This window comes from Pelmatolapia mariae, linkage group LG22 (assembly GCF_036321145.2).
Source record: "Pelmatolapia mariae isolate MD_Pm_ZW linkage group LG22, Pm_UMD_F_2, whole genome shotgun sequence".
In the NCBI taxonomy this organism is placed as follows: Eukaryota; Metazoa; Chordata; class Actinopteri; order Cichliformes; family Cichlidae; genus Pelmatolapia; species Pelmatolapia mariae.
The window spans coordinates 29,890,287-29,914,394 of NC_086245.2; the positions used below are offsets into that span (position 1 = coordinate 29,890,287).

The window sequence follows — 24,108 nt, forward strand, 5'->3', positions numbered from 1 at the left end:
CTGGATTGAAAGAGGGGTCATAAGTTTCCTGGTCCTCGTAAAGTCTTCAATCAGTTCTTTAGCCTTTTGGCAAATGAGCCATTGCACTCAAGCAACATCATACTACATACCAACTTAAATGTGCATTTTAATGTTACCAATTTCTCCTTCTTCCTCTTCTCCTCCCTTTAGGAGTTGCCTCTAGTCTCACCCTATCTGTCCATAGACCTTTCCTGTCTTCCTGTCTTTCCCTCCTGCCAGCTATATCCTTATTCCTTCTTCTGCACATGTCCAAAGCATTTTAGCTTTACTCCTCTTAGGTTCTCTCCAAACCATAAATCATAGCAGGTCACAGTCTTGCAAACCTTCTTATTCATCCCTGTCACTTGTCTTAGCTCTGTCTGCACTCTTCACCTTTCTTATGTGTTGTCCATTCCTTTCAGAATTACCCAAATGCAGCTGGTTATGCATTTAAACTGGGAATAAGAAACTAAGAGTGTCATGAATGGAAGATGCCTAAAAATTAATAAAGCACTGATCTGCAAATTAAAATGACCTTCTTCCACATCACTGTCAAATTTCTCATTCAAACAGAGAACACGTATAGGGATGTGTATAAGAATAGTCCAGACAGGTAGATTCAACTCCATTTTATTCATTTATTTTTTTAACCCATAAATCACTTTTCACAATCTTCTTGGAAGACAACAGCATTTTATTCCCTATTTTCTTCTTTTTTTTGGCCAAGGGGAATTGGTCCAAAAGCAAAGCAGGAGCTCAGAGAGAGAGAGACGTGGAATGTCTGAACCATGATTCATAGTGATTATACATCAATAACAGGCAAACATCCACAACCATCAACTTACAAAACAGTGCACAAACATTGTGTGTGAAGGCCGTCATCGCCGGTGATCCCAAACCGTAACAATACGAGTATGACAGCGAGGGGGACTGACGGGTGCTATGAGTGAGACAGGGACACTGGGCTGTTCTCAGTTAAACAGGAAAAAGAAAAAAAAAAAGAAATGGAATGATCAATATAAGTAAACTAATGATAATTAGCGGAATAACATGAATGCATAAAAAGCACAGATAAGTGAAGCCTTCATTTTTCCCATGTGGTGAGTGTTCCCTAAGGCTGGTAAGACTAATTCAGGTCGGTACAAACACATCTGCTTGCACCTTTACAGCTGTGTTCAGAATGAGGCAGGGCTTCAGTGCATAGTCACATTACTGCATCTTCATGCCAGGTTATTCAGATGAAACTGTAAGATGAAATAGACGGTGGAATGAGAAGATACGCGGTTGAAAGCCAGATCACTCAGATCTTTTGTTTGTTTGTTTTTTAACTCTCTTCTAATTTCTTTTGCATCTTTCTGCTCTGTGTTTATGAACACAGAGCAGCCATCAGTGCCAGAAATGAAGCTTTCAAGTTCAACAGGAACACTACGGAAAAATGTAGAAGATGGCAGGTAAGTGCTAACACTGCAGTGAGCATCCACCAGCTAAAGTGTATTACAGGTATAAATTGGCACCAAATGCAACATAAAGAAATCTGTTCATCCCACTCTATTGGATGCAAAACGTAAGCAGCTGCTTACTGAAATGTATGACCGCTGACTTTTTTTTTAAGGAGTAAACCAGTTTTTAGTAAGTTTGGCCCATTGGAGATAAATCATAAATATATATGTAATACTTTGGTGTGATTCAGTTAAGAATCAAATGTTTTTTTAATTGTTTTTTGACCAGAATCCAAAGACATTGCTTTTTTAATGCAGTGTGCAGGTTTACCTTGATGGTGTCCCACAGTGTTTTATTTTTCTTGGTTTAGGGAAGTAAAATGTAATTCTATGGAATAATACTGCAGTAAAGCCATGAGCACACTCATCTCGAGGCTTCATAAGAGACTTTCACAAACCACAGCAGCTTTGTCCACCAATTCTACTGCCTTTGGTTTACACTGTGCTGATGGACACTGTCATACACAATCCTGCCAACAGACATTAGTGGCAGTAGAGTGCCATGTGCAGACAGATAAAAACAAGCCTACAAGCTAGCAAACATGTATGTAAACAATGGACCATTTAAAACGTTATCAATAGTTGTCTTTGTATAAGTCGTTGCATTAGACTTACAGAACGATGTATTTTTGGGTACAGAAAACTTGACGGTAGCTTTAACGCACTGCACACAAGCTAATTATTTTTAGCTGTTATTTGTAATATTGTGAAGAACACGCACTTGATTTCTGGTGGCACCGTTCCTTTAAGTAGGTCAGCTCCCATCCTACATAAGGAGACCAATGGACCAAAATTCTCAAAAACCAGCTTCACCTAAAATCTGTCTTTTAGCTGCTCTAATTCTGAATTAATTGGATTTAGGGACTTCACAGTCCTTGCTACTTAGGTGTACATTTGCATCCACATGAAGTGCAAACAGTGTGCTGTAATGTGCAACATGGGAACCTGAAGGCTACAGAATAAGACGCCAAAAAGTAGTTAAGACTGATGGATGATGGTGTGCTTGGTCTGCCTGCCAGATCAGGAAGATTCTGGGTTAAATGTTGTCATCCAGTGGATTAGTTTAATCTCCGGCGATCAGTTGGCCACGGCCAAGATTAGTCGACCTAATTACCGCATATTCAGACAGCCCATTGATTCCTAATGGACCAGGAGCACTAACACTAGCCTGTCAGATGGAGAAAATAAGATCTGAGAGGAATCAAATGGAGAGAAAAAAGGACATAAAAAGAGAGTAAGAGTGATTTCAAGCGTAATGGTGCATTACGGGGAATGTGTCTTTGCTGATTAGTAGTATTCATGATATTTGGCATTTTTCATTATGGCATTGAAAGTGGGTGGTCACTGCTAGTGGTGCAGAGTGAGAGAGAGAGAGACAGAGAGACTGGACAACAGGACTCTGATAGGACACAGGGCGGGTGGGGAAATGGGGTTAAGGTACTCCGTCGTCCTCACGCCAGCTTCAGAAACTGTTCCACTGTATCCGCTTCCACTGCCTCGGAAAACATTTCATAGTTCTGTCGAGAAAATGCCAACAGTGTTAATAAGTACACAGAACAACAAACCAGCAGCAGCACAATCCCACAACTGCTGGAAGTAACGCAGCACTCTGATAAATCAAAAGCAGAGCTGTCACTGACATTTGAATACTAGTTTCCATAATAAAAGCCTCATTCAATATTTCAAAGATACGACGTTCATACCGACACCTGCCCCACATGAGCCTCGTGTAAATGTATTGTTCACTTTGTACAACTTGACCACCGTTAAGGAAAACAACTGTTTCAGTGAGTTCAGCGTTGCGTTATTGGTGAGAATATGTGAGTGTGTGTCTGTACGCCTGCATCCTAATGTGATATTTGTGAGGATGACAATGAACGTCAGAACACAAGACTATTTGTTGAAATGTATTCAAAGGTTTTTATATTTTAAATGCATCGTTTATCACGTGTTATTAAGTAACAGAGTTCTTGTATCGTCTCCACCGTGATCCTTTTTTTATCCTCTATAGTTATTTTTGGATCCATTTACGTTATGTTGAGAATTAATGAGGGCTTTCTGCTGAAGTTTTGAAAATCAAACTTCCCCCTAACATGGCCATTAAAGGTGACTGAGTTTGCAGGTCCTTTTGCAGAGAGTGGGAGCTGCTGCCAGCACAGAGGCAACATCAGATTCTGAATGTAACCAAGAAAAAGCTCAAATAGAAATACAGAGATTTTTAAACCACTGCTGCAGCACCAACGCAGGCATCTTTTTATGCTAATTCAGTTTTGCACACACATATCCTTGGTGTATAATGATTAACCAGTTTAATACTGACACAACTTAGTAGAGACGCAGTGACTGTGGAATTTTGATATCAAATTTTCAAGAGAGAAAAATAAAATAAAACCCAAAAAATGCTCTTCAACAAACCTCCTTGAAGGCATTTAGCAATTTGACAGCGACGGCTAACTAACTAGTGACACATGCGTTAACTATTTAATGATATATTGATTACTGATATACTGAAAATTTGAGGGACACATGCATTTAACAACCGCGTGATTAAATCATCCTGCAGGTGGAGTTTACTTTGAAAAGTGTTCACACATGTTCAGTTGTTACAGGCAGCTTACAGGGCTTTGAGAGTGAAGTGTCAGGATGCTGGAGTAGATTTGAGATTTCAGTTTCAAAAACGTGGTTTCACATTTTTAACTTGTGTCAAACAATTACTGTGTTGACAGCAGCAGCACTTCACTGTATGAATAAGCAAAGAGGCTGTGTGTGTGTGTGTGTGTGTGTGTGTGTTTTCCTTACCCCACAGTACTGGTGTTCGTTGAAAAGCTGGGGAGGGACTGCCGTCGGGTCGCCCACTTTGCTCCTCATTTCATCACGGAGCTCCCCGCCCACAGAGATGTCGATGAGCTCGTACTGGATGCTTTTGCTTTCAAGGATTCGTATCACTTCTGCCTGTTGAGACTTCACCTAGCATTAAAAAAAGCCCCCCAAAAAGGCCAAAACAAGGGTTTTAGGATCTTAATCAAGCCAAATACAATTAACAGGAAGCAGACAACTCATTTATCTGTGTTTAATTTGCAGACGGTGACATGTGACACCACAGTGTCCAATCTGCTGTTCACTCACTACATTTCTAAGAGCTTAGCAGAGCAAAATCATGATAGCTGTCAAGCTGATAAGTGTTTTAGTCAGTGTGTGATAAAACAAGAGGCAGATGCAGGCTTCTCTGCAGGACTGTTCAAATACACCTAGTAATACTATTTTCCCTAAGGGGGAAAAAAAAACAAGACCCCTTTTTTCTTTTTTTTTTTTTTTTTTTTTTTTACAGGAACAACACTGTAATAGAAAAGAATATGATTTAAGTCATTTTTGATGCTCTGCCAGTAAAAAGCTGCAGCTTTATGTTGCATATGTTACACAAATGTGATGATTAATAGATGTAGTAGACAGTCTGCTATCTTGTGGGTGACTCAGGAAGTGTGTGTGTGTGTGTGTGTGTGTGTGTGTGTGTGTGTGTGTGTGTGTGTGACCACACCTAAAAACAGCACTAACTGGCAACACACAGACAGCCCAGTCTCATTTCCTTAAACTAAAAAAAAGGGGAATTGCTCGTATTTGTTCCATAAAATTTTAGGAAGCACCTCTGAATTATGAGAAGTTTCATGTGTGCTGCAGCTGACTGGAAACATTGACATAATAATGTAGGTCTGAGCTACTGAGGTGATTCTAGAAATGTTTTGTACACTTATGCCATTGCAGTGAAATTATAATAAGATGTTTTGAGGAATTGCATTAGTCTTAATATAAAAAAGCAACAGTGAAACATAGACAAGTATTAAATAACTACAATGTTGCATCATCATTTTTTAAAATAAGTTAGGTTAAAAAAAATGCTACAGTGACGGGTGTAGCACACCGCAGCCACCATGAAGGTAGCTAGAAGCAATGCTGCACATGCAAGAGTTAAAAATGAACGCCTGTTACAACCTTTTCACTGTGCATTTCCTCACAGCTAATAGATACCAGATGTTTGTCCCACTCCACTATACAAGCTAACTTCAAAAAAAAAAAAAAGTCCTGCAAAATTATTGTTTAAAAAAAAGGTTTACAATGTCAGTTTGTACACTTCTGCAGATAGTCTGGACATCACCTTGTTCCATTTAGTCCTTCTTTATATATTCTGTGGAAAATTATGAACCAAACTCTATTACAAAATCCAAGAATTTGCTGCACTGACCATATAAACAAATACACACATGACAACATAAAGTGGTTTGATGCATTAACGTTAGACTTTCTACTAGTTACTTCGGCTTACATGTGAAATACCAGCCAGCTCTTATTTAAAGAACATTTGTATTTTATTACCGATTCCCTACTGGCTAACTGTCGATCTAGAATAACTGGAACAAGAAGATAAAGGATTGGGTGTGCCGCTTATAAAAATCCAAATTCCTTCGAAACATGTGCCGTTTAGTAAATCAGATTCATGCTGACGTATTAGATACACTCTGTTTATATCAGGCCTTAGCGTTATGGTTTAAATTAGCGAGAACAAGCAGCTGCCAGATTTTTAAATGTAGTTTGGTGCGCTTCTCTCCGTACAGGAAACGGATACTTGTGTTCGCTACAATGAACCACTCCTCATGCACCACAATAACACTATGAGAATGTCACTGATTAGAATAAGTAAGCGCTTTAAGGAGAATTATACGCAAAAACCTGCTAGCTAAGCCGCTTCATAAAAACACCTTTCTCCCACTAAGGCAAGGGAAGCTAGGTGGAATAAGGCAACCTGCTTTGTCTTTACGGGTCGTTTAAGTTTAAATTTAATTCCCAATGATAACTTTAATGATTATCGAGCTTTCACACTAATAACTCTGACGTTTCAATAATGCAATAAAGGGGCAGTGAGTTAGGCATAGGCCCGCTGCACTGTTAGTCAGGAGGAAGCTTACTACTGATAGGGTGCTGGGTGTGTCTGTTGGACTGTTAGCTGCTGCCACCGGAGCTAAAAGCATAAATATTACAGTACATGTTGTCAATTATGGCTGCTTGACTCACCGTCCTCGAGGCAGTAACAGTGGTGTAGTACAGTTTGATTCCCATAGCTGCAGATCCTTCCAGTCTCCCTTTGTGTATCTGCTTGCAAGTAGCTTTCTCCCGCTGATATCAAGGTAGCTGTTAAACCTGGAAGGACGTCCGGCGAGGTCCGCTTTTCAAAATAAAAGACATTTCGACTTCAAGTAAAACAAAGTCATATGTAACTTAAAAAGTGGGAAACACATTTAAGACAGATTTATGATAACGTATTTGCCTTTAAAGTACCAGAAAAATGTATATGTGGACTCTGAAATCACTAATTGAAGCATTCTTGAAACAGCGACATGACTGAATACAATAGTAACAGAAACAGAACTAGTAGCAATTATTATGGAGGTTTTGAATGTTTGATCAGAGAAAAAGCAGTCTGAAGGCATCAACGGCCCTTGTTTGACTGAGAAAAAATGGTTAGGTAGGTTAATCAGTGATTAATTATATTTCTAAACACTGTTATTAGTTACATTATTATTATTTGCTTAAGGTCTGCGCTGGCAATCACTGACAGCTCTTTTGACATGTTTAATGTTGAGAACGTAGACAGGAAATGGTTTGTTATACTTGGGCAAACTTGATTATACTCTTCCTCTATCCTGTGGTCCGCTGTGCATAGTTTAAAGAGACAGTACATGACTTTATTCATGTTTCAGTGTGGAGTGAGGCATCAACTCCTGTCAGCCCTACATATAGCCTATATGTATTAAATATATAACCCTACCCTATATGATATAGGGTAGGGTTATATATTTAATTCACTCCAGGCTGCTACCTTCTCTCACTCAGTCTTACACACCTCCTTCTTGTACCCTTTCCCCTTCTTCATCTCACTTTATTAATTTTGTAATAAAGTGAGATGAAGAAAGACCCTGTCTTTCTTAATTTTTCTCTTACATTTCATCCACCTTTTGCAGAATTCCAAACAATCAGTTGCCAGAGAAAGTAAAGGCAGTTTAATACTCGCTTCCAGCATGAGGATACAGATAAAAGCAGTAAGAGAGTCGAATGGCACTGGATTTTGGGGAAAAAAAGAGAAAAAAAAGGATGGAAATTGTTGTGGTGAACACACATTTCGAGAAGGAGGGAGGACAAAGGGTGACAAAAAGGAGTGTAGCAAGGTGCACAAAGGTAGGCTATATCTTATACAGAATCTGAAAGGATTAGGAAAGGAGGAGGAAAATGTAGCCAGGAAGCATTGCTTGTTATTCTGTTGCATGACTCAAGAAATCAAGAAGCAGCACCTGAAGGCAGGAAGAAGAAGGAAGAATGTTGGGTGGAGTTCAGCAAGAAGTTGAGACAGGCTCTGCATGGTAGGGAAGAGTTACCAAATGACAGGGTTAGGGAAGCTGCCAGGAAGGTGTATCCAAGAAAGTGTGTTTTCTGGACAAAGGAAAGCAGACAGGTAGACCTGGTAGTGGAATAAGGAAATATAGCAAAGTGTTCAAAGGAAGAGGTCAGCAAAGAAAAAGTGGAATAGTCAGGGAGATGAAGAAAGTATGCAGGAGTACTGGGAGACATGGCAAGAGAGTGGTGACAAAGTAAAACGGAAAAGGCTTATACTGAATAACAGAATAACAATTTTTTGAGGCTGGACATGAAGAAACGAAGAAAAGGACAAACTTATTTTGCAAAGACCATCCATCCCTTTGCTTATCCAGGTCTGGGTCATGAGGGCAGCAGCCTAAGCAGAGGAACTCAGATCTCTCTTTCCCCAGCCACCTCTTCCAGCTTATGTGGGGGAACGATTATGCATTCCCAAACAGACTTTTCATAGACTTTTCATAGCCAGTCATTGTCAGTCACCCTATTCCAACATGGAATCCATTACTTGTGACAGGCTTAATTCATCATCACATATTTTCTTGAATTTTTTTTTTTAACTTTTCTGATATTGGGCTGTACAATCCCCCCAAAATAGTCTATATGATAAATATCATTATATTATTTTAATAACTCTTGCTGGATATCACGTATGTTGCTGTAAGATGCCAGACAACCTAACTTGTAAGATATCATTATTTTGTTTATATGTGACAAAGTACATGGTTCAAGCAGAAGGATATAAATGTAAACAATATGAAAAATATCCTCTTAAAGTGGCACAATGCCAAAGTATCTTGTACATCTAGATTGTTTGGCTGTTCTGCTGTTGGATTTGCTGGTCCACACTTCTGTAAGTAGGCCCAGAAAGTTGATTCTGTTCATCGGGATGAAGAGATTTCAGTAGGAGATACAGGGGAGAACTGGAAATGCTATGTCCAGATAAACAGAATCAAATTTCTGCGATTTCCTTGCCTGGAAGATTGAGCATGCATCAAGTTGTTGTTGTAGTAGTGCAGAAGAGCAGCTGCATTAATGATATTGAAGCAAGTTCAAACCAGTGTTTTGCACAGGCACTGGAAGCCACTCTTTTAAGTACCAGTCATGTTATACCAAATATCTTGTGCACATGTTAGCATTGTTGTAGCACCACTGCTCACAAGCTATGGGCTCCAAGCATGGTGTAAACCAGTGGTCTGCAACCCCCGGGCCACGGACCGGTACCGGTCCCTGATTCGTTTGGTTCAGGGCCGTGAGAGTTGAGGCTCAGCTGTGAAATTTATGGTTTTCAGGGTTTTTATCAGTTTTTATAGTTATTTTTTTTATCATTTTTATCGTTATCTTTGTTTTCCTGGGTCTTTTCCCCTGTGTTATGAATAAATCTTCCTTTTTTTGGTACCAGTACTGGTTTTATTTGGTTGTAATTATCGGCGACACCTTATAGGCCGGTCTGTGAAAATATTGTCGGACATAAACCGGTCCGTGAAAATATTGTCGGACATAAACCGGTCCGTGAAAATATTGTCGGACATAAACCGGTCCGTGGCGCACAAAAGTTTGGGGACCGCTGGTGTAAACAAAAAAATTCTTGATGATGATGATAATGACACTCATTGCCACTCAACAATACTCCATTGTGATCTTCTCTTTAAAACTGAGTATACAAAGATGGGTTACATAGTAACAGTTACACACAACAAACATTGTAACTGAATGTGGAAACACCTTTGAAATGTAGCAAAAAAACAAAAAAAACCACAATTCTTGTCAATTATATACTCCTTAGCATCTGAAGTGATGATTTTTGAGGACCACGTGTTCCATGTATGCACCCCTTGACTCCTGGGAAGTTTATATATTCATGGAATTGTACCTTTAAAAAGCCTGGAATATAGCATCTCGGAAATATTGTTATCATGAGTGTAGAATATGTATATTTCTGTATAGTATATGTCTGTATTTATAAAGACTGACCGGACCAACACAAATAAGTTTTCAGCTCAGAAACTGAGCCCACATTTTGTTGTTGTAATCAAGGCCTTCGTCAGGGACTGTAATGAACTCAGCTTGTCTAGATATGTCTGGGGCTTAATTTTGCCACAATTGCAATTGTTTGTTTAAACAACAAAGACTCTTATCCCTCAATCCATACAGAGCATAACTCTTGTTTTCCCAATTTTTAGTTTCCCAGTCAATATTTGCTTTGGAAATCCTTCGATATTTCACTTAGTTATGTGTTTTGTTCAGGAATAAATCTAGCAGGAATTAAGAAAATAAATTCTCTGCATATACATGATAATTACCCAAAGTAACCTCTCATTAAGTCTGTAGGCTAGTCCTTTTCCCTCAGTTTAATTTTTCCCAGTGAATGCTAGACAGTACCCTGACAGGGAGTCGCAAAGGCACCATATTTGTATTCCCCATTATACGGGCTTTTTGGCCATGTATTGGTTCAAAAGAAGCAATTTTCCTCCTCATCTGTATTTCAATCGAGTTCTCTCCACTCATCTGCTTAACTGAACTCAGAGCTCTAACATAAGAAAAAATACATAAATCATTTGTCATGATCGCTGTTAGTAAACTTGTAAAAAGTACTGTCAGTAGACATACAATCATCCCCAGCATTAAAAGGTTGTTGTTTTTTTTCCAGACAGCTGATAGCTAGCGACCTATACCAACAATCACTGGTTATAGCCTAATGTTATACTGACACCATAATTCAGAGTCAGGTGTCCTAGAAAAACAAACAAACAAGCAAAAAACAGACTTTGCCTCTCAAAAGTAAATAAATTCACACTTCGTATGAGTGCACATTCACTAATTCTTTGAGTCTAGTGTGTTAGTACCACTTCAGAGGAAGTTCTAGAAACAGCAGCTAACACTGGCAAAAACAACTGAAAAATCAGGATGATAGGTTCGTAGCATAAAGCTATTCGCTGGAACGTTCAAGACAATTCTACTACACAGCAAAAAGCATTGAACACCAAGCAGAGCTCTTTATGTTTCTCATGCACGAGGAAGACCCAACTGGACAAACGACGTTCCTTCGCTTGACCCCAGTCGCTCTCGTCTGCTCCCTCGTAACACTGCTCTTTTATTGAGGTTACATGAATATGCATAGGCTCATTAACATAGGTACACATGTGAACCAAGAGTACCGTTTGACCCCATAAACGACTTCCCTAAACCTACCCTAAAAGTCCCTTTTGTTTAGATTCTAAACAAAAGGGACTTACACTAAAACAGATATACGTGTGTTTGCCATACCATATATCAGCAAGAGAAGATACGAGATCTCTCATGACCCTAGGGTGTGAGTGTGTATGCCAGAACACTCTGGAATGCACACAAAGTCTTTGCAGACTGCTAAGGATCACACATCCTATCACTACACAATCGATTATACACCTCTAAGCATATATGGTTAAATATTTCTAAGCATAGATGACAATCAACAATATAACCCTGACACAGGATATGCTCAGTATCTCACTTCGGTGTCAATGTCGTTAGATGCATCACTTCGCTCTTTGACTCATTTTGGACTTTTTTTGGAGTCATTGTAGTGCAAAATATATATATATTTTTAAAATCTAATATTGCAAAATGTTCAATTGACACATCAACTTGTTCTTGACAATTTAAGTATTGGTATTATTTGACCACTATGGCTAACAGAGAGTAAAGACTTGGCAGATGGATGGGTTCTTGCCTGTTATTCTTTGCTGTAGGTCGCTGGCCTTCTGATACAGTTTGAAATGAGTATGGCATTGGGCAGCACAACTTTTGGACAGTGATTCTTGGGAGTCTGCACAAATTAGTCAAAATCCTCCCTGTCTGCCTTAGGTGTCAGGAAGCGCTGTGTGGCAGGCAGGAGTTGGACCCAAAATGCAGGCTCTCAGACTCAAGGGGTGAACTCAAAATCACAGCTTCATTGGCTGGCAAGGAAGATGCATACAAAACAAAACTACATTGGGAAATCTAAATTCAAGGAAACACAGGGAGAGAGTAACACACAGCAATGAGGGACGACATGACACTGCCACAGAGAAACACAGGGCTTAAATACACTGGGGAATAACGAAGGAATGAGACACAGAAGGACAGCACAGCTGGGGGAAATCAGAACTGAGGAGACAAGGAAGCAAAGTAGGATACACTCACATGAGACACAGACGCACTCGACGACGTCGACTGGGACATGTTCAGAGCATGCGCAGTCGACATCAACGAGTTTACGGAAGTAGCAGTATGCTTCGTCAATATGCTAGCGGAGGAGATTATCCCCACTGCGAGAGCCACCACATTCCCAAACCAGAAACCGTGGATGGACAGATCGATCCGCGCTGCAGTAAACGCCAGGACCGCCACCTACAACGCGGGTCTCGCCACTGGCGATATGAGCGCCTACAAAGCGGCCTCATACGGCGTGCGGCGAGAGATGCTAAACGCCGGTACCGGGAGCGTGTGGAGTCCCGCTTCCTCCAGGGCGACACACGGAGTATGTGGCACGGACTACGCACCATTACGGACTACAAACCCAGGGACACTGCGCCGATCAACGCCGACTCTGCATTCACCAATGAGCTGAACCAGTTCTACGCCCGTTTCGAGGTTAGCCAGGCGGCTAATGCCATCTACCGCCTGACTACCGAGGACAGTGACGTCATCAGCGAGAGACCGGTGACCAGCATCGCGGAGCATGACGTCCGAGCGGCATTGAGGAGAGTGAACACAAGGAAAGCGGCGGGGCCAGACGGCATCACCGGCCGTCTGCTGCGCTGCTGTGCTGACCAGCTAGCAGGTGTGTTCACTTACATCTTCAACGAGTCCCTGGCGAAGTCTGTGGTCCCCACATGCTTCAAAAGATCCACCATCATCCCGGTGCCCAAGAACAGCAAACCCTCATCCGTGAACGATTACCGGCCAGTTGCGCTGACCTCGGTAGTAATGAAGGTGTTTGAGAGGCTGCTGAAGAACATCATCTCCTCCTCCATCCCAGACACCACAGATCCGCTCCAGTTCGCCTACCGACCCAACAGATCCACTGAGGACGCCATCGCCCACGTCCTGCACACCACCCTCAGCCACGTGGACAAGAAACCAAAAAGCTCTCCAGAGAGTGATCCGTACAGCGGGAACGCTGCTGCAGGATTGCTCTCCCCCCGCTTCAGGACACCTACACCAGGAGATGCCGGACTAGAGCAACGCAGATACTGAAGGACCCGTCCCATCCTGGCAACAAACTGTTCCAACTTCTACAATCTGGTAGAAGGTTCCGCATCATCCGGGCAAGGACAGAGAGACTCAAGAGGAGCTTCTATCCTCAAGCCATCCGGGCCCTAAACCAACCCCCCCCCACACACACACCCGCCCTCTCACATCATCTATAATTGACTGAGACTCTCCTCCAGACACTCAATTCCTTTAACTTTAAATATGTTTATATTGTCCATTCTGTAAAATAGTCAGATGTCTATTCATATTAATGTACAGAATTCACCTGCTTGCTGCTACTACTGCACATTCACCCAATGTATATACTATATATATATATATATTTATAATGTTATTCCTCTACCCCCCCCCCCCCCCTTTTTTTGCACATGTTGAGGAGCGTGTCAGGATACATTTCACTGTGTGTTATACTTGCACTGTGTGTTATACTTGTATAACTATGCATGTGACAAATAAAGAACCTTGAACCTTGAACCCTTGACCTCAAGGGAATAACAAAAGACCAACCATGAGAACATAATTCACAATACAGAGTGACAAAAAACACAGGAAACTCAAAACATGCGAAGACACAGACCAAGAAACACGGAATTTACACAGAACAGAGGGGGCACAGAGAAACATGAGGGGCAAGGGATCAAAATACAAAATACAAAAATCACAAAGAACCAGGAGACCCAGGACCCTGACATTAAGGATGGGTACCGATATCTGGTGCCATTATAGCACCAGTTCTGACATAAACAGTAGTAACCAGACCGAAAAGCAGCGCACATTTCGGTGCTTTATTTCTGTGCTTTTTTTTTTCCTGAGATGTCATACACTTTGGATTCTAGCCAATCATTTTACCTTTCCAAGGATAGTAGGCGGGCCCAGGTACGTACGTTCTTTTAGAGCAGAGCTACAGATTAAAAATGCCCAAGGCAAAGCGGTCAAAAGTCTGGCTGTACTTCACAGCAAAATATGCAAACTCAGCAGCCTGCAACAAGTGCTTTAACCCTTTAAAACCGGTCGGAGCGGGCACGCTCTGTTTTGCGTAACTATTTTTACATCCTGGTAGCTCTGCAACCACGTAAGCTAGCGCAATAATTTTTTTTGCATATGAAACCGGAGGAGTTGTACTTACATCTCATGCCATCAGCTTGTCCTAGGTCACAGTTTCTTTCCACATATAACTTTGCAAAAACTGCATAAAAAGCGCTTGCAGAAACAAAAACATAATGTTCCAGAAACACGCTTCGCCGATCCGATCAGCTGTTCATAACACTTCCTAGGTTGGAATAGTGGTCAGCGAGAACTTTCACATGACCGCCATGACCTGCCCGAAACAGGAAGTGACGTAATTTTCGCGGAAATGTAGTTTTTTTTTACAATCAGGGTCTCATGAGCCTGTACTGGTGTTTTTAAAAGTTATCTTTGACTTTATGATTTTCTGTGTCGTTTCTGGGATGCTTTGGACTTATATTGCACTGTTGGAAATAGTTTATTTTGATGCATATGCTGCTTTTTTGCAAGTTTGCACTATAATTTTTATTTTCGTTTTTTCCTGCAGTATATAAAAATTGGTGTATCTCAAAAATAAAACTATGAAGACACTCAAAATAAATTTCCTGTGGTGGGAAACTATTTTGTGCAACTTTTTTGTATTTACAGTTTTGAGGGATAAGCCTCTTACATTTCTCTAACTAAAAATATATGTTAAAAAAACAAAAACGATTTTCAATCTTTTTGTAGTTTATTGCACTTTTTTGCAATTTATGTAAATACTATGCACTTAATCCATACATATTATTAAAATTTGGGTTATAAAGGTTGTATTGATGTATAGCAACTTGAAATGCTCCCAAAATTGGCACTACAGCATGTAAAAATATAATATAAGCTCTGGCGGACTTGGTTCTATGGTAGGTCTTAAAGGGTTAAGGTGATACTGCGCAAAGGAGGTAACACCTCGAATCTGATGAAACACCTGGCGACGCATAGCGTTTTTTAAAAGCCGAGAAATGCACCGTATTTGATAGCTTGCTGCACACCGAGCACATCTACTGCAGGTGTGGCAAATCTCCATTAGCGAGTTTAGAGCGGATCGCCCCGTGCGTGGGGCTGGACCGTGCTTATCATTTTGCAGAAAAAAAAGAGACTGCTAAAAATAAAAACATAAGAGGTTTTTGGACAAAGTTTGTGTTCTCCATTCTTTAAGCACCGGTTCGAGCACCATTTAAGCACCGGCACCGTTTCAAAAGTACCGATTTCGGATAAAACCTAAACGATATCCGTCCCTAGTCTGCCTCTCACATTTGCTTTTATAATCGGATTTCGTTGTGCAACTTTGAGAAGCTCAGACCTCGGATAGTGATGATGGCCTTGGCTGTTTTTGGTTGTTGTCGACTGTTGATAATTCAAAACACTCTGTCTTTAGCTTTCTTCTCAAGCACAGCACATGCTTGTCTTTCTTCAGGAATGGCAAACTTCAGTGGTGTTTTTGTGCTTCCTTTGAGCTTCGTCCTTTTCTTTAAGTACATTATGTCACCCTTGGTATCGAAGTCATCCCGATCTCTCTTTTTCTCCTCCTCAGTGGGTCTCTTCTCTGTCTCTTGCTTTTTTTAAGCTACTTTGTAGCTAGCTAGTATGCTGCTCATTTGTTTAAAACAATTTTTGTTTTTAATCTGGCGTTTTCGTACGTTATCCATAGTGAAAAGTATGGCTAGATTCATCTTTCTTCCTGTCTCTTTGTGCTCTTCCTTCTCAGCTGTTTTCTTGCAGCCAGTGTTTAGAGCTGTTCTTAGAAGAGATCCCTCTTAAACTGTGCTTTGTCTACTTGGCTTTGTGCTTGCTCTTCCTCCCACAGATTTTATTTCTTTCTTGTTCCTTTTTTCTTGATGTCTTTTAAAAATTTCTTTCATGTTTGATCTGCTTGACAATCTTTTAAGCAGTTTCTGGAGCATACTTCTCTTTTTTGCTAACTTCATTTAATGGATCCTTGACTCTTTTCTCTTTTTGCCAGTACTTGGCTGGGATTTCAAATCATGGCAGCATGGAGGGCCTGGTTGAAATTTTGAACAGAGGTATTTTGTTGAAACCTCAAATTGTTTTCTTGGTCAAGCCCTTGCTCTGTTTGTTTCTGCTTGAATTCTATTGGCTGCTTGAGTACAAGCTTGAATAGTTCTTCTTGTTTGAGCTCAGATTCCTTAGCCAACTGCTGTTTGGCTGTTTTGTCTGCAGCAGTTTTGTCCATTGCACAGGAAAACTGAATCTTAGTACAAGGTTCTACCATTTCTTCTGTGGTGAAACTTTTGTTTATTCTGAAGAAACCAAGTTTCTTCAGATTAAACAAAAGTGTTGGAAAGAATGGACATGTTAGACAAAATAAGTGTATCTAAGATAATGTTTTTGTAAGATGTCCTAGTTACACGGTTCTGTTTTTAATTTGTTTAGCTGTGTTGAGTATGCGATGTTGCGAACACTGTAGCAACAAATGGTAATTTCATCCCTTTAGAACCTTTCTGACTACGTACTTCTGGCATAACTTATAATGATAAACAAGGGGGCGGGGAGTACACATTATAGAATACTCATAACTTTTAATCTCAAGTTATAGGATTATGTATTTTGTTCTATTTTCATTTCTATTTAAACATTTTGGTCTGCAAAAGAGGATTCTCTTTAAACTCTGTAAATCCTTTAGGTTTCTTTGCTGCTGCTTGGCGACTCAAAGGTTCAGCTCCCTCCATAGATTTTCTAGAGGACTGAGGTCTGGAGACTGGCCACTCCATGATCATAATGTGCTTCTTTAGCCATACATTTCCCTTCTTACAAATCCAGCGGGTGGAGTTGCAAAGTACCGTTGTCACCTTCTCACCAAGATCCTTGGAGATCAAGAGATCTTCTTGTAGCCCATTCAGGTCTCGTGCCGGTCTACAACCTTGCCCCTGAAATCCTTTGACAGCTCTTTGATCTTGCTCATGGTGGTGGAAAGGTTGGAGTGGAAAAACTGATTCGGTGGACAGATGTGCTTTATAAACATAAGAGGTTGAGATCAGGATTACCTGTAATTGATTGACTATAATCTTTGTGTCACACGACCACACAGCCAATCTATGGGAAGCAGAATTCTGGCTGGATTGTAGGTGACCAATAACTTACTTCACTCAATGACATGCAAATCAATTTATAACTTTTATGCAATGTGCTTTTATGGATTTTTGGTTCATATTCTGCCTCTCTCCATTGAAATGAAACTGCCAGAAAAACAAGAGAGTGATTTTTTTAAACATATGTCTAAAAACCAGCCATCTCTAAGTGCAAGTAAATCCTATTGGACTTCCATGATAAAATGTTTGATTCTACAGCATAATATTTGCAGTCTTGTTCAGTATTTGTTTGTAGTAGAAGTCATTAAGGAGTCCGTGTTCTTTTAAGGCTCTATTTTGCTAGCTTAATAGTTAATATTATTGTTAATTGCTTTACTAATAAGTTAGCTAGCTTTAAAACTTCTAAATGGTAGTCAGCAAACCAATTAGTGATGTTCCAGTGGATACATGCATCTTTTATATACAGCCTAAGTTAAGTTTAGAACCTTGGTGAGTATGGTGACCAGGTAGTAATAATAGTAATAATAAGTTTTATTTATAGGCACCTTTAAAGACCCTCAAAGTCACCTTACATTAGTACAACAAAATAAAAACATAAGGTAAATGGAAAAATAATAATAAAAAAAAGGTATCCCACTTTATGTGAGACTGCGTTGCATTTTTAATCCTTTGAGATGCTGTAACACACCGGCTGGTTCTAATATTTAAAAGGCACCGCAGGATGGGAACTTTTAGCCAATTGGTGTGAAAAAACCTGGAAGGTCTATGGACATATCAACAATAAAGCAAATAAAAAGACTAGAAAACCACATATAATAAATATTATATTTACTTAAAGCATATATTCTTTCATATTTAGGCCCATTTACTATTTGTCTTCATATTTATTAATTTTCAACATGGAGGAAACGAATTACATGAAGTGACACAGCACATGTCTCGAAAGAAACGTGGGTTGAAAATGCACCCATAAATGGATGCAGCCCTGCTGAAAATAAAGATGATTGCTGGACAGAACAGCTGAAATAACATTTAACAACAGTAAAACTTGCTGGAATATGAAAGGGGAATACGTGAGTGTTACAAGAATATCAAACAAATGCTGCCTAGGTTTAACATGACCTCTTGGTGAGGGGCTAACTGAAAAGTTGTTTGTTTTCCCTGCTTCATGAAGTCTTTTGTTTACATTTCCGTTTAATAACACCACACTCAGAAATTGGCAAGTCTTCTGTATATTATTGCATTATTTGATTTAATGGGTATTTTGAGCCTTATTAAGTAATATGTAAAACAAATTTAACTAGCACAGCTGAATCAGGGCGACTAGTGTTAGTCAGAAAGCAGGAATGTGGGAAAGGGTCCAATAGTCCCATTATTTAGCTGATTTAGGGTTTTAAACAAGTAACTAAGCTGTGCGGAAGAGCCAAGAACATTTCTGCTGGAATTAATGCAAAAAAGTAGTTACATTACATTTGTCTGCACTTTCATTCTTCTTAAATAAATGACTTCTGCACTAACTATAGCTAGGAGGGTCGATATTTGTTGGAATTGATGCAAAGCAAAAGAACCCACTATTCATTATTGTGTGCACATTGTTTATTGGTATATGTTGTTGTACAAAAATTTGTACCAGAGGAACAATATTATCTCCCAGGTTTACACCAGAGGAGGGAAACATGCTCGTTAGAGAAATAATAAAAGCCTTTCTGCAAATCTGTTAATTCAGAGAATTGTACATGAACACTTGGGGGCAGCAGAAAGATATTTTTGGTCTACAGCGAGATCTGTCTGTGAGCGATAAAAGACAGAGATGACATATTAATGAATGATGATTAAATACATTTAATATTCACAGGCAATAAAAAGTATTTAATGCTGCACAAAGATCCACTTATGCAGTATGTCATAATCTTTGCAATAAAACAGTGAACATCAAACTCTTACTAGCAAAGATCTACATGGGACTAGAGGAGGAATGAATAAATATAATAAAAGTCTACACAGTTTGGAAGACAGAACAAACGAGGAAATGGTACAAATTCCAATCACTTCAATGACCACATGTGTATGAAATCAAGCACTTAGACATGCAGCCTGCTTCTACAAACATTTGTGAAAGAATGGGTCTGCATGGTACTGCGATAGGATGCCACCAGTGCAACAGGTCCAGTTGTGAAATTTCCAGACCACTAAATATTACACAGTGGTATTAGTAGCAAAGTGGAAGTGACTGGGTTTAAATGGCCATGCAGCTGTATCCATGCATTGCATCACCAATCATAATGCAAAGCGATGCAGTTGTGTAAAGCATGCTGCTACTGGACTCTAGAGCAGTGGAGACATGTTCTCTGGACTAATGAATCAGGCCACTCTGTCGGGCAATCTGATGGATGAGTCTGGTTTTGCCAAGAGAATGTTATAAAGTGGGGCAGCACGGTGGTTAGCACTGTTGCCGTACAGCAAGAAGGTCCTGAGTTCAATTCCACCATCAGGTCGGGGTCTTTCTGTGTGGAGTTTGCATGTTCTCCCCGTGTTTGCATGGGTTCTCTCCGGTTACTGCGGCTTCCTCCCACCGTCCAAAGACATGCAGCTTGTGGTGATAGGTTAATTGGTTAATCCAAATTGCCCATAGGTGTGAATGTGAGTGCGAATGGTTGTCTGTCCCTGTGTGTTGGCCCTGCGACAGACTGGCGACCTGTCCAGGGTGTACCCCGCCTCTCGCCCTATGACAGCTGGGATAGGCTCCTGCACCCCCCGCGACCCTGAAAAGGATAAGCGGAAGTGAATGGATGGATGGATGTTCTAAAGTTTGGTGGAGGGGGAATTATGGCGTGGGGCTGTTTTTCATTAGTTGGACTTGGCCAATTAGTTCTATGGAAGGGAACTGAGGGGCCAAGACAGTTTCATGGTCCACACTGTGAGAACATTTTGGGGATGGCCCCTTCCTATTCAAATACACGAATGCACAAAACAAGGTCCATAAAGACATCAATAAGCAGGCTTGGTGTAGAAGAACTTGACCGGCCTGCACTGTCCTCAACCCACCACCTTTTGGGATGAATTAGAGCGGAGACTACGTGTAAAGCCTTCTGGAATAATCATCAGAAATTCCCAAAAAACACACTTCTAATCTTTGTGGTTTGGGTGGGCCGACATCATTTTAAACCTATTGATTAACAATAGGATGTCACTTAAGTTCATATTTGTGTGAAGGCAGACGAGCGAATGATTTTGGCAATATAATATGTAGGTAGGGAGGTCTGACACAAATTTCATTTTGAATTCTGAACATACAGATGACAATCAGCATTTCATGTTCAGCGTGAGGTGTATCCTGATGTAATTTTCCTCTGTGTTGGGTTCACTGTGAGGTCTACTCCAAACTATATACATGAAATTACATTAATCTGACAACAAAGACTTCTTAAATAAAGGAAAAAAAGTGCATCAAACCCAGTGATTCCTTCAAGGATATTTTGAAAGATACCTGAGCAGCTCAAGTATACCACACTCACATCCCGGTACTGACATTTGAGGGGGCAGCACAACCATTGAGATACAGAAATCAAAGCGACCATTACTGACCATTAGTTTTATTAACTTTTAATTAAGTTTAGTGATTTCTTTTAAAAAAAATTTTAACAGAAGTAGAAGGAAACCTCAGTGTCAGGTATGGAGGATGCAGTTTCAGTCAGCAACCAGGGAGCCTGCCAGATCTGCTACAGGCTGATGAACATGGTTGCTGTGACTGTCAGTAGCTGACTGATGCAAACTGTTTTCATCAGTTTTATCACCTACTTTAAAGGTTTGACCAGTAACATATTGCAGGTTCTGCCATCATTTTATTATTTTATCACTGAAGATGACATCATAAACCTAACTGAAGTACCAGGAGCACATGAAGCTCAAGAGAAGATCTATTTTCAAACAGTTAGAATAGTAGGAAAGAACAAATGTACATCTATCATTTTCACAGTTTGGAAAATTTGTATAACATTGTCAGCTGCAAACCAATTAAAAATCCCAACACAAAACCTCTCTTGTTCGCTGATCACGGTAATATAGGCACATTAAAACACTGCACCTTTAAGTAAAACAAATGTCTATTAGCAAAAGAATTGATAGAAGTCAGAAGAGTAAAAAAAACAAACAGTTGTACTTATGCCCCTGAGTACTGCATTAATTTTAACACATGACCAAAGGCAGTACCAAAGTGTGTGCTCAAAGGCTACTGTGTGATTGTTGGGGTTTTTTAGCCTTTACCTTGCAAATAGACCGCTTGTTGTGAACTGGGACAATATAAATTAAACTGAATAGAAGTAAAGTGAATAGTAGAGAGCTGTTACATTGTATTTTGTTATTCATAACTTGCAAGAAACACTCGGAAAGCAACCAGCCAAACCAACAATAGGATACAGGAACAGACTTCTTATTCTAAAAAGAAGTTTGGACTTCAAACTTGAGGATGCTGCAAACAAAAAACAAATCTGAGCATGAACTGAACACAAGTTCCCCCATTACTGATTAAAATGGCAAAGAACAGTGTGTTCGGTTTCACAGACTGAACCCTGAATTCCCTGCCTTCCACTAAGTACTCAAAGAAACTGCAAGGGGTTTAACCACCTACTTGGCTGCTCCAAAGCATTTGTCAGACAGAAAGTTTTTATTTTTTTATCTTAACTCTGTCATTGGCTCAAAAGCCGGCACATTCAATGCCTGCAGCTCTAGAGTGAATTGCAGTTCCCACACTGGAGAAACAGTTTGCATTAGCTACCCAGTCATGCCCTAAAGCTGGCCTTAGACCAACGTGGGTAAAAAGAAGCCTTTAGGTTTAAAGCAGCTCAATCAGCTTTGAAGGGATATTACAGCATCGTCTCACAAAAGTGATAATCTCAGTCAGTCATCTCATTCCTGATCCAATAAGAAAGCTCATCACGACAGATACGACTCTTATGAGAAAGACACTTTCAGCTGTAGCTGACTCAAGATATCGATGCCAAACCCTCCCATTCAGCTAGTTTGGGAGCTTCATTATTCCCATTCACACCCAAGTCTCTTCACCCCTCTAGGTGAAGTAAGAACCCACATGCTTCAGTGTTTGGCACTAAATCCCTTACATGTACTGAGTCCTCTCTCAGTTACAGGCCTGTGTTGTTTATCTACGGTACAATTAGCAGACAGATTTCATTTGTGCTACTTGTCTGAGCTAATTATCAATACATATGTACAGCATCTCACGCTAAGCATTTCCATCCAGTATGTAAATAACAGCTGATGCCCTGCCAGGAGGAACATTGTGTAAAGGGTTGCTAAGGAGACCAATTAACCACTGAGACATCCTTGAAAAACAAGCAGTCAGGTTTGGCATCTGTTTTAGATTAGAGGATCTGCATGTACACACAGGTGCTCCAAAAAACAGTGATAAGACAGTCTTTTACATGTTATGATCTATTTTCTCTCTTTAACTTTAAGATTACAAAAGCTGCTGTGCCACTGTGCATTTTTCACACTATTAACTATCACAAATAAGATCATCTCATAGCAGCAGAAACTAGTGACAGTTAGATGATCACATATTGCATATATTCTGTCCCTCTGCACAAGATAAACAACAATGAAAGTGGGCCAAAGTAAAGAAATCTTATTCACAAACATTCAGGAAAAAAGGCAGAGCAAAAATAACCAGATCCAGAAGTTCTCCAGTTGCTGGCGATCAGAATATTTCCCCTGAATATTTGTTTGTATTTCTGCTGAGGAAAGACAGACAAAAGCTTGGTTATCTGTGTAACACTGAAAATGCATAAATAAATTATGACTGCTTAATTGCTGATTGCATTTGTACCATATAGGAAAAAAAGAAAAAGAAAAAATAGAAATAGTTTTTTGAAAAAAAAGTTAGACATAGTTGGGTCTGTGTATTAAATCTCCTTTCTTTCTTTCTAATGGCCCAACTTGATATCACGACAAATTGTGTAATAGACACGCCTGTCCACCATGTCCTTTTCATGCTTTGCCTCTACAAGCGGTGAACTGCCCTGTCTATTACACATTTGGTGTGATACTTGTTGTACAGACAGCAGTAGTTTTACTTTGTTCCTAACAAGGTAAAAGTCTGTTTGTATGAAACACAGCAGCAGTGGTGACAGCAGGGGAAAAGATCACTTTTCTACATGATTAACAGTTGTTGTGCAAATTAACTGTAATTAGCTTTTTTAACTAGCAAATTTTTTGATTGTGTTTAAAGTATTGAGCAGTAATGAGGAACAACACTAGAAAAACATTGTCTTTCACTCCATCTGCATTGTTTCCACTGTGACATAGCGTCTTTGGCGTCAGTGCACGTCTTTGTTTATTTTTATTGCTGTTGCAAGTGGAATATACTAAATTCTTTGCACATTAATCTTGCAGACAGACCTGGGACATCTGTTTTTTGTTTTCTGCCACACTAATGTGGTTGCTGTTTGTCTAACTACTATTTAGGATCATTGTGAAATGCTTACTATGCTACTTTTAATTGACAGTAAATAGCTCTCCAAAAGTTGATTCTGTTCATCTGGACGTAGTGTTTTGTGGCGACTGAAGAAGTCACTTGGATGAGTGACGAAACGTTTCTCCCACAAAACGCTACGTCCAGATGAACAGAATCAACTTTTGGAGATTTACTTTCCTGGATGATTGAGAATGCATCAAGACGACAGTAAATAGCATTTAGCTATAAAATGAAGGAAAGCAAGCCCATGTTCTTAAGCTCTCTTCCCTATCAGCCCTGCATGTGCATTATAGAATGAATAAATAGCTTGTAAGGCAACAACCTGTTTCCCATTTACTTTATGAAATAGTTACAGCTAAATTAGTGCCTAACC

General features: G+C 39.9%; 1 protein-coding gene across 1 annotated transcript; it reads right to left on the reverse strand.

Moving 5' to 3' along the window:
* Positions 1 to 616: 616 nt before the first annotated feature.
* On the reverse strand, positions 617 to 6,693 carry sh3bgrl3 (SH3 domain binding glutamate-rich protein like 3). The gene is made up of 3 exons (XM_065471298.1): positions 6,564 to 6,693; positions 4,299 to 4,466; positions 617 to 3,016 (listed from the first exon to the last, which is right to left on the reverse strand). Exons 1-3 carry the CDS (start codon positions 6,606 to 6,608, stop codon positions 2,951 to 2,953), a joined length of 279 nt encoding a protein of 92 aa, XP_065327370.1. The 5' UTR covers positions 6,609 to 6,693; the 3' UTR covers positions 617 to 2,950.
* Between the last annotated feature and the right edge of the window lie 17,415 nt (positions 6,694 to 24,108).

Coding starts and splice junctions, on each gene's coding strand:
- sh3bgrl3 (XM_065471298.1), bottom strand. CDS start 6,608: ATGGGAATCAAACTGTACTACACCACTGTTACTGCCTCGAGGACG. Junction 4,467..6,563: donor CTGTTACTGCCTCGAGGACG/GTGAGTCAAGCA, acceptor TTTTAATGCTAG/GTGAAGTCTCAACAGGCAGA. Junction 3,017..4,298: donor ACGAACACCAGTACTGTGGG/GTAAGGAAAACA, acceptor TTTTCTCGACAG/AACTATGAAATGTTTTCCGA.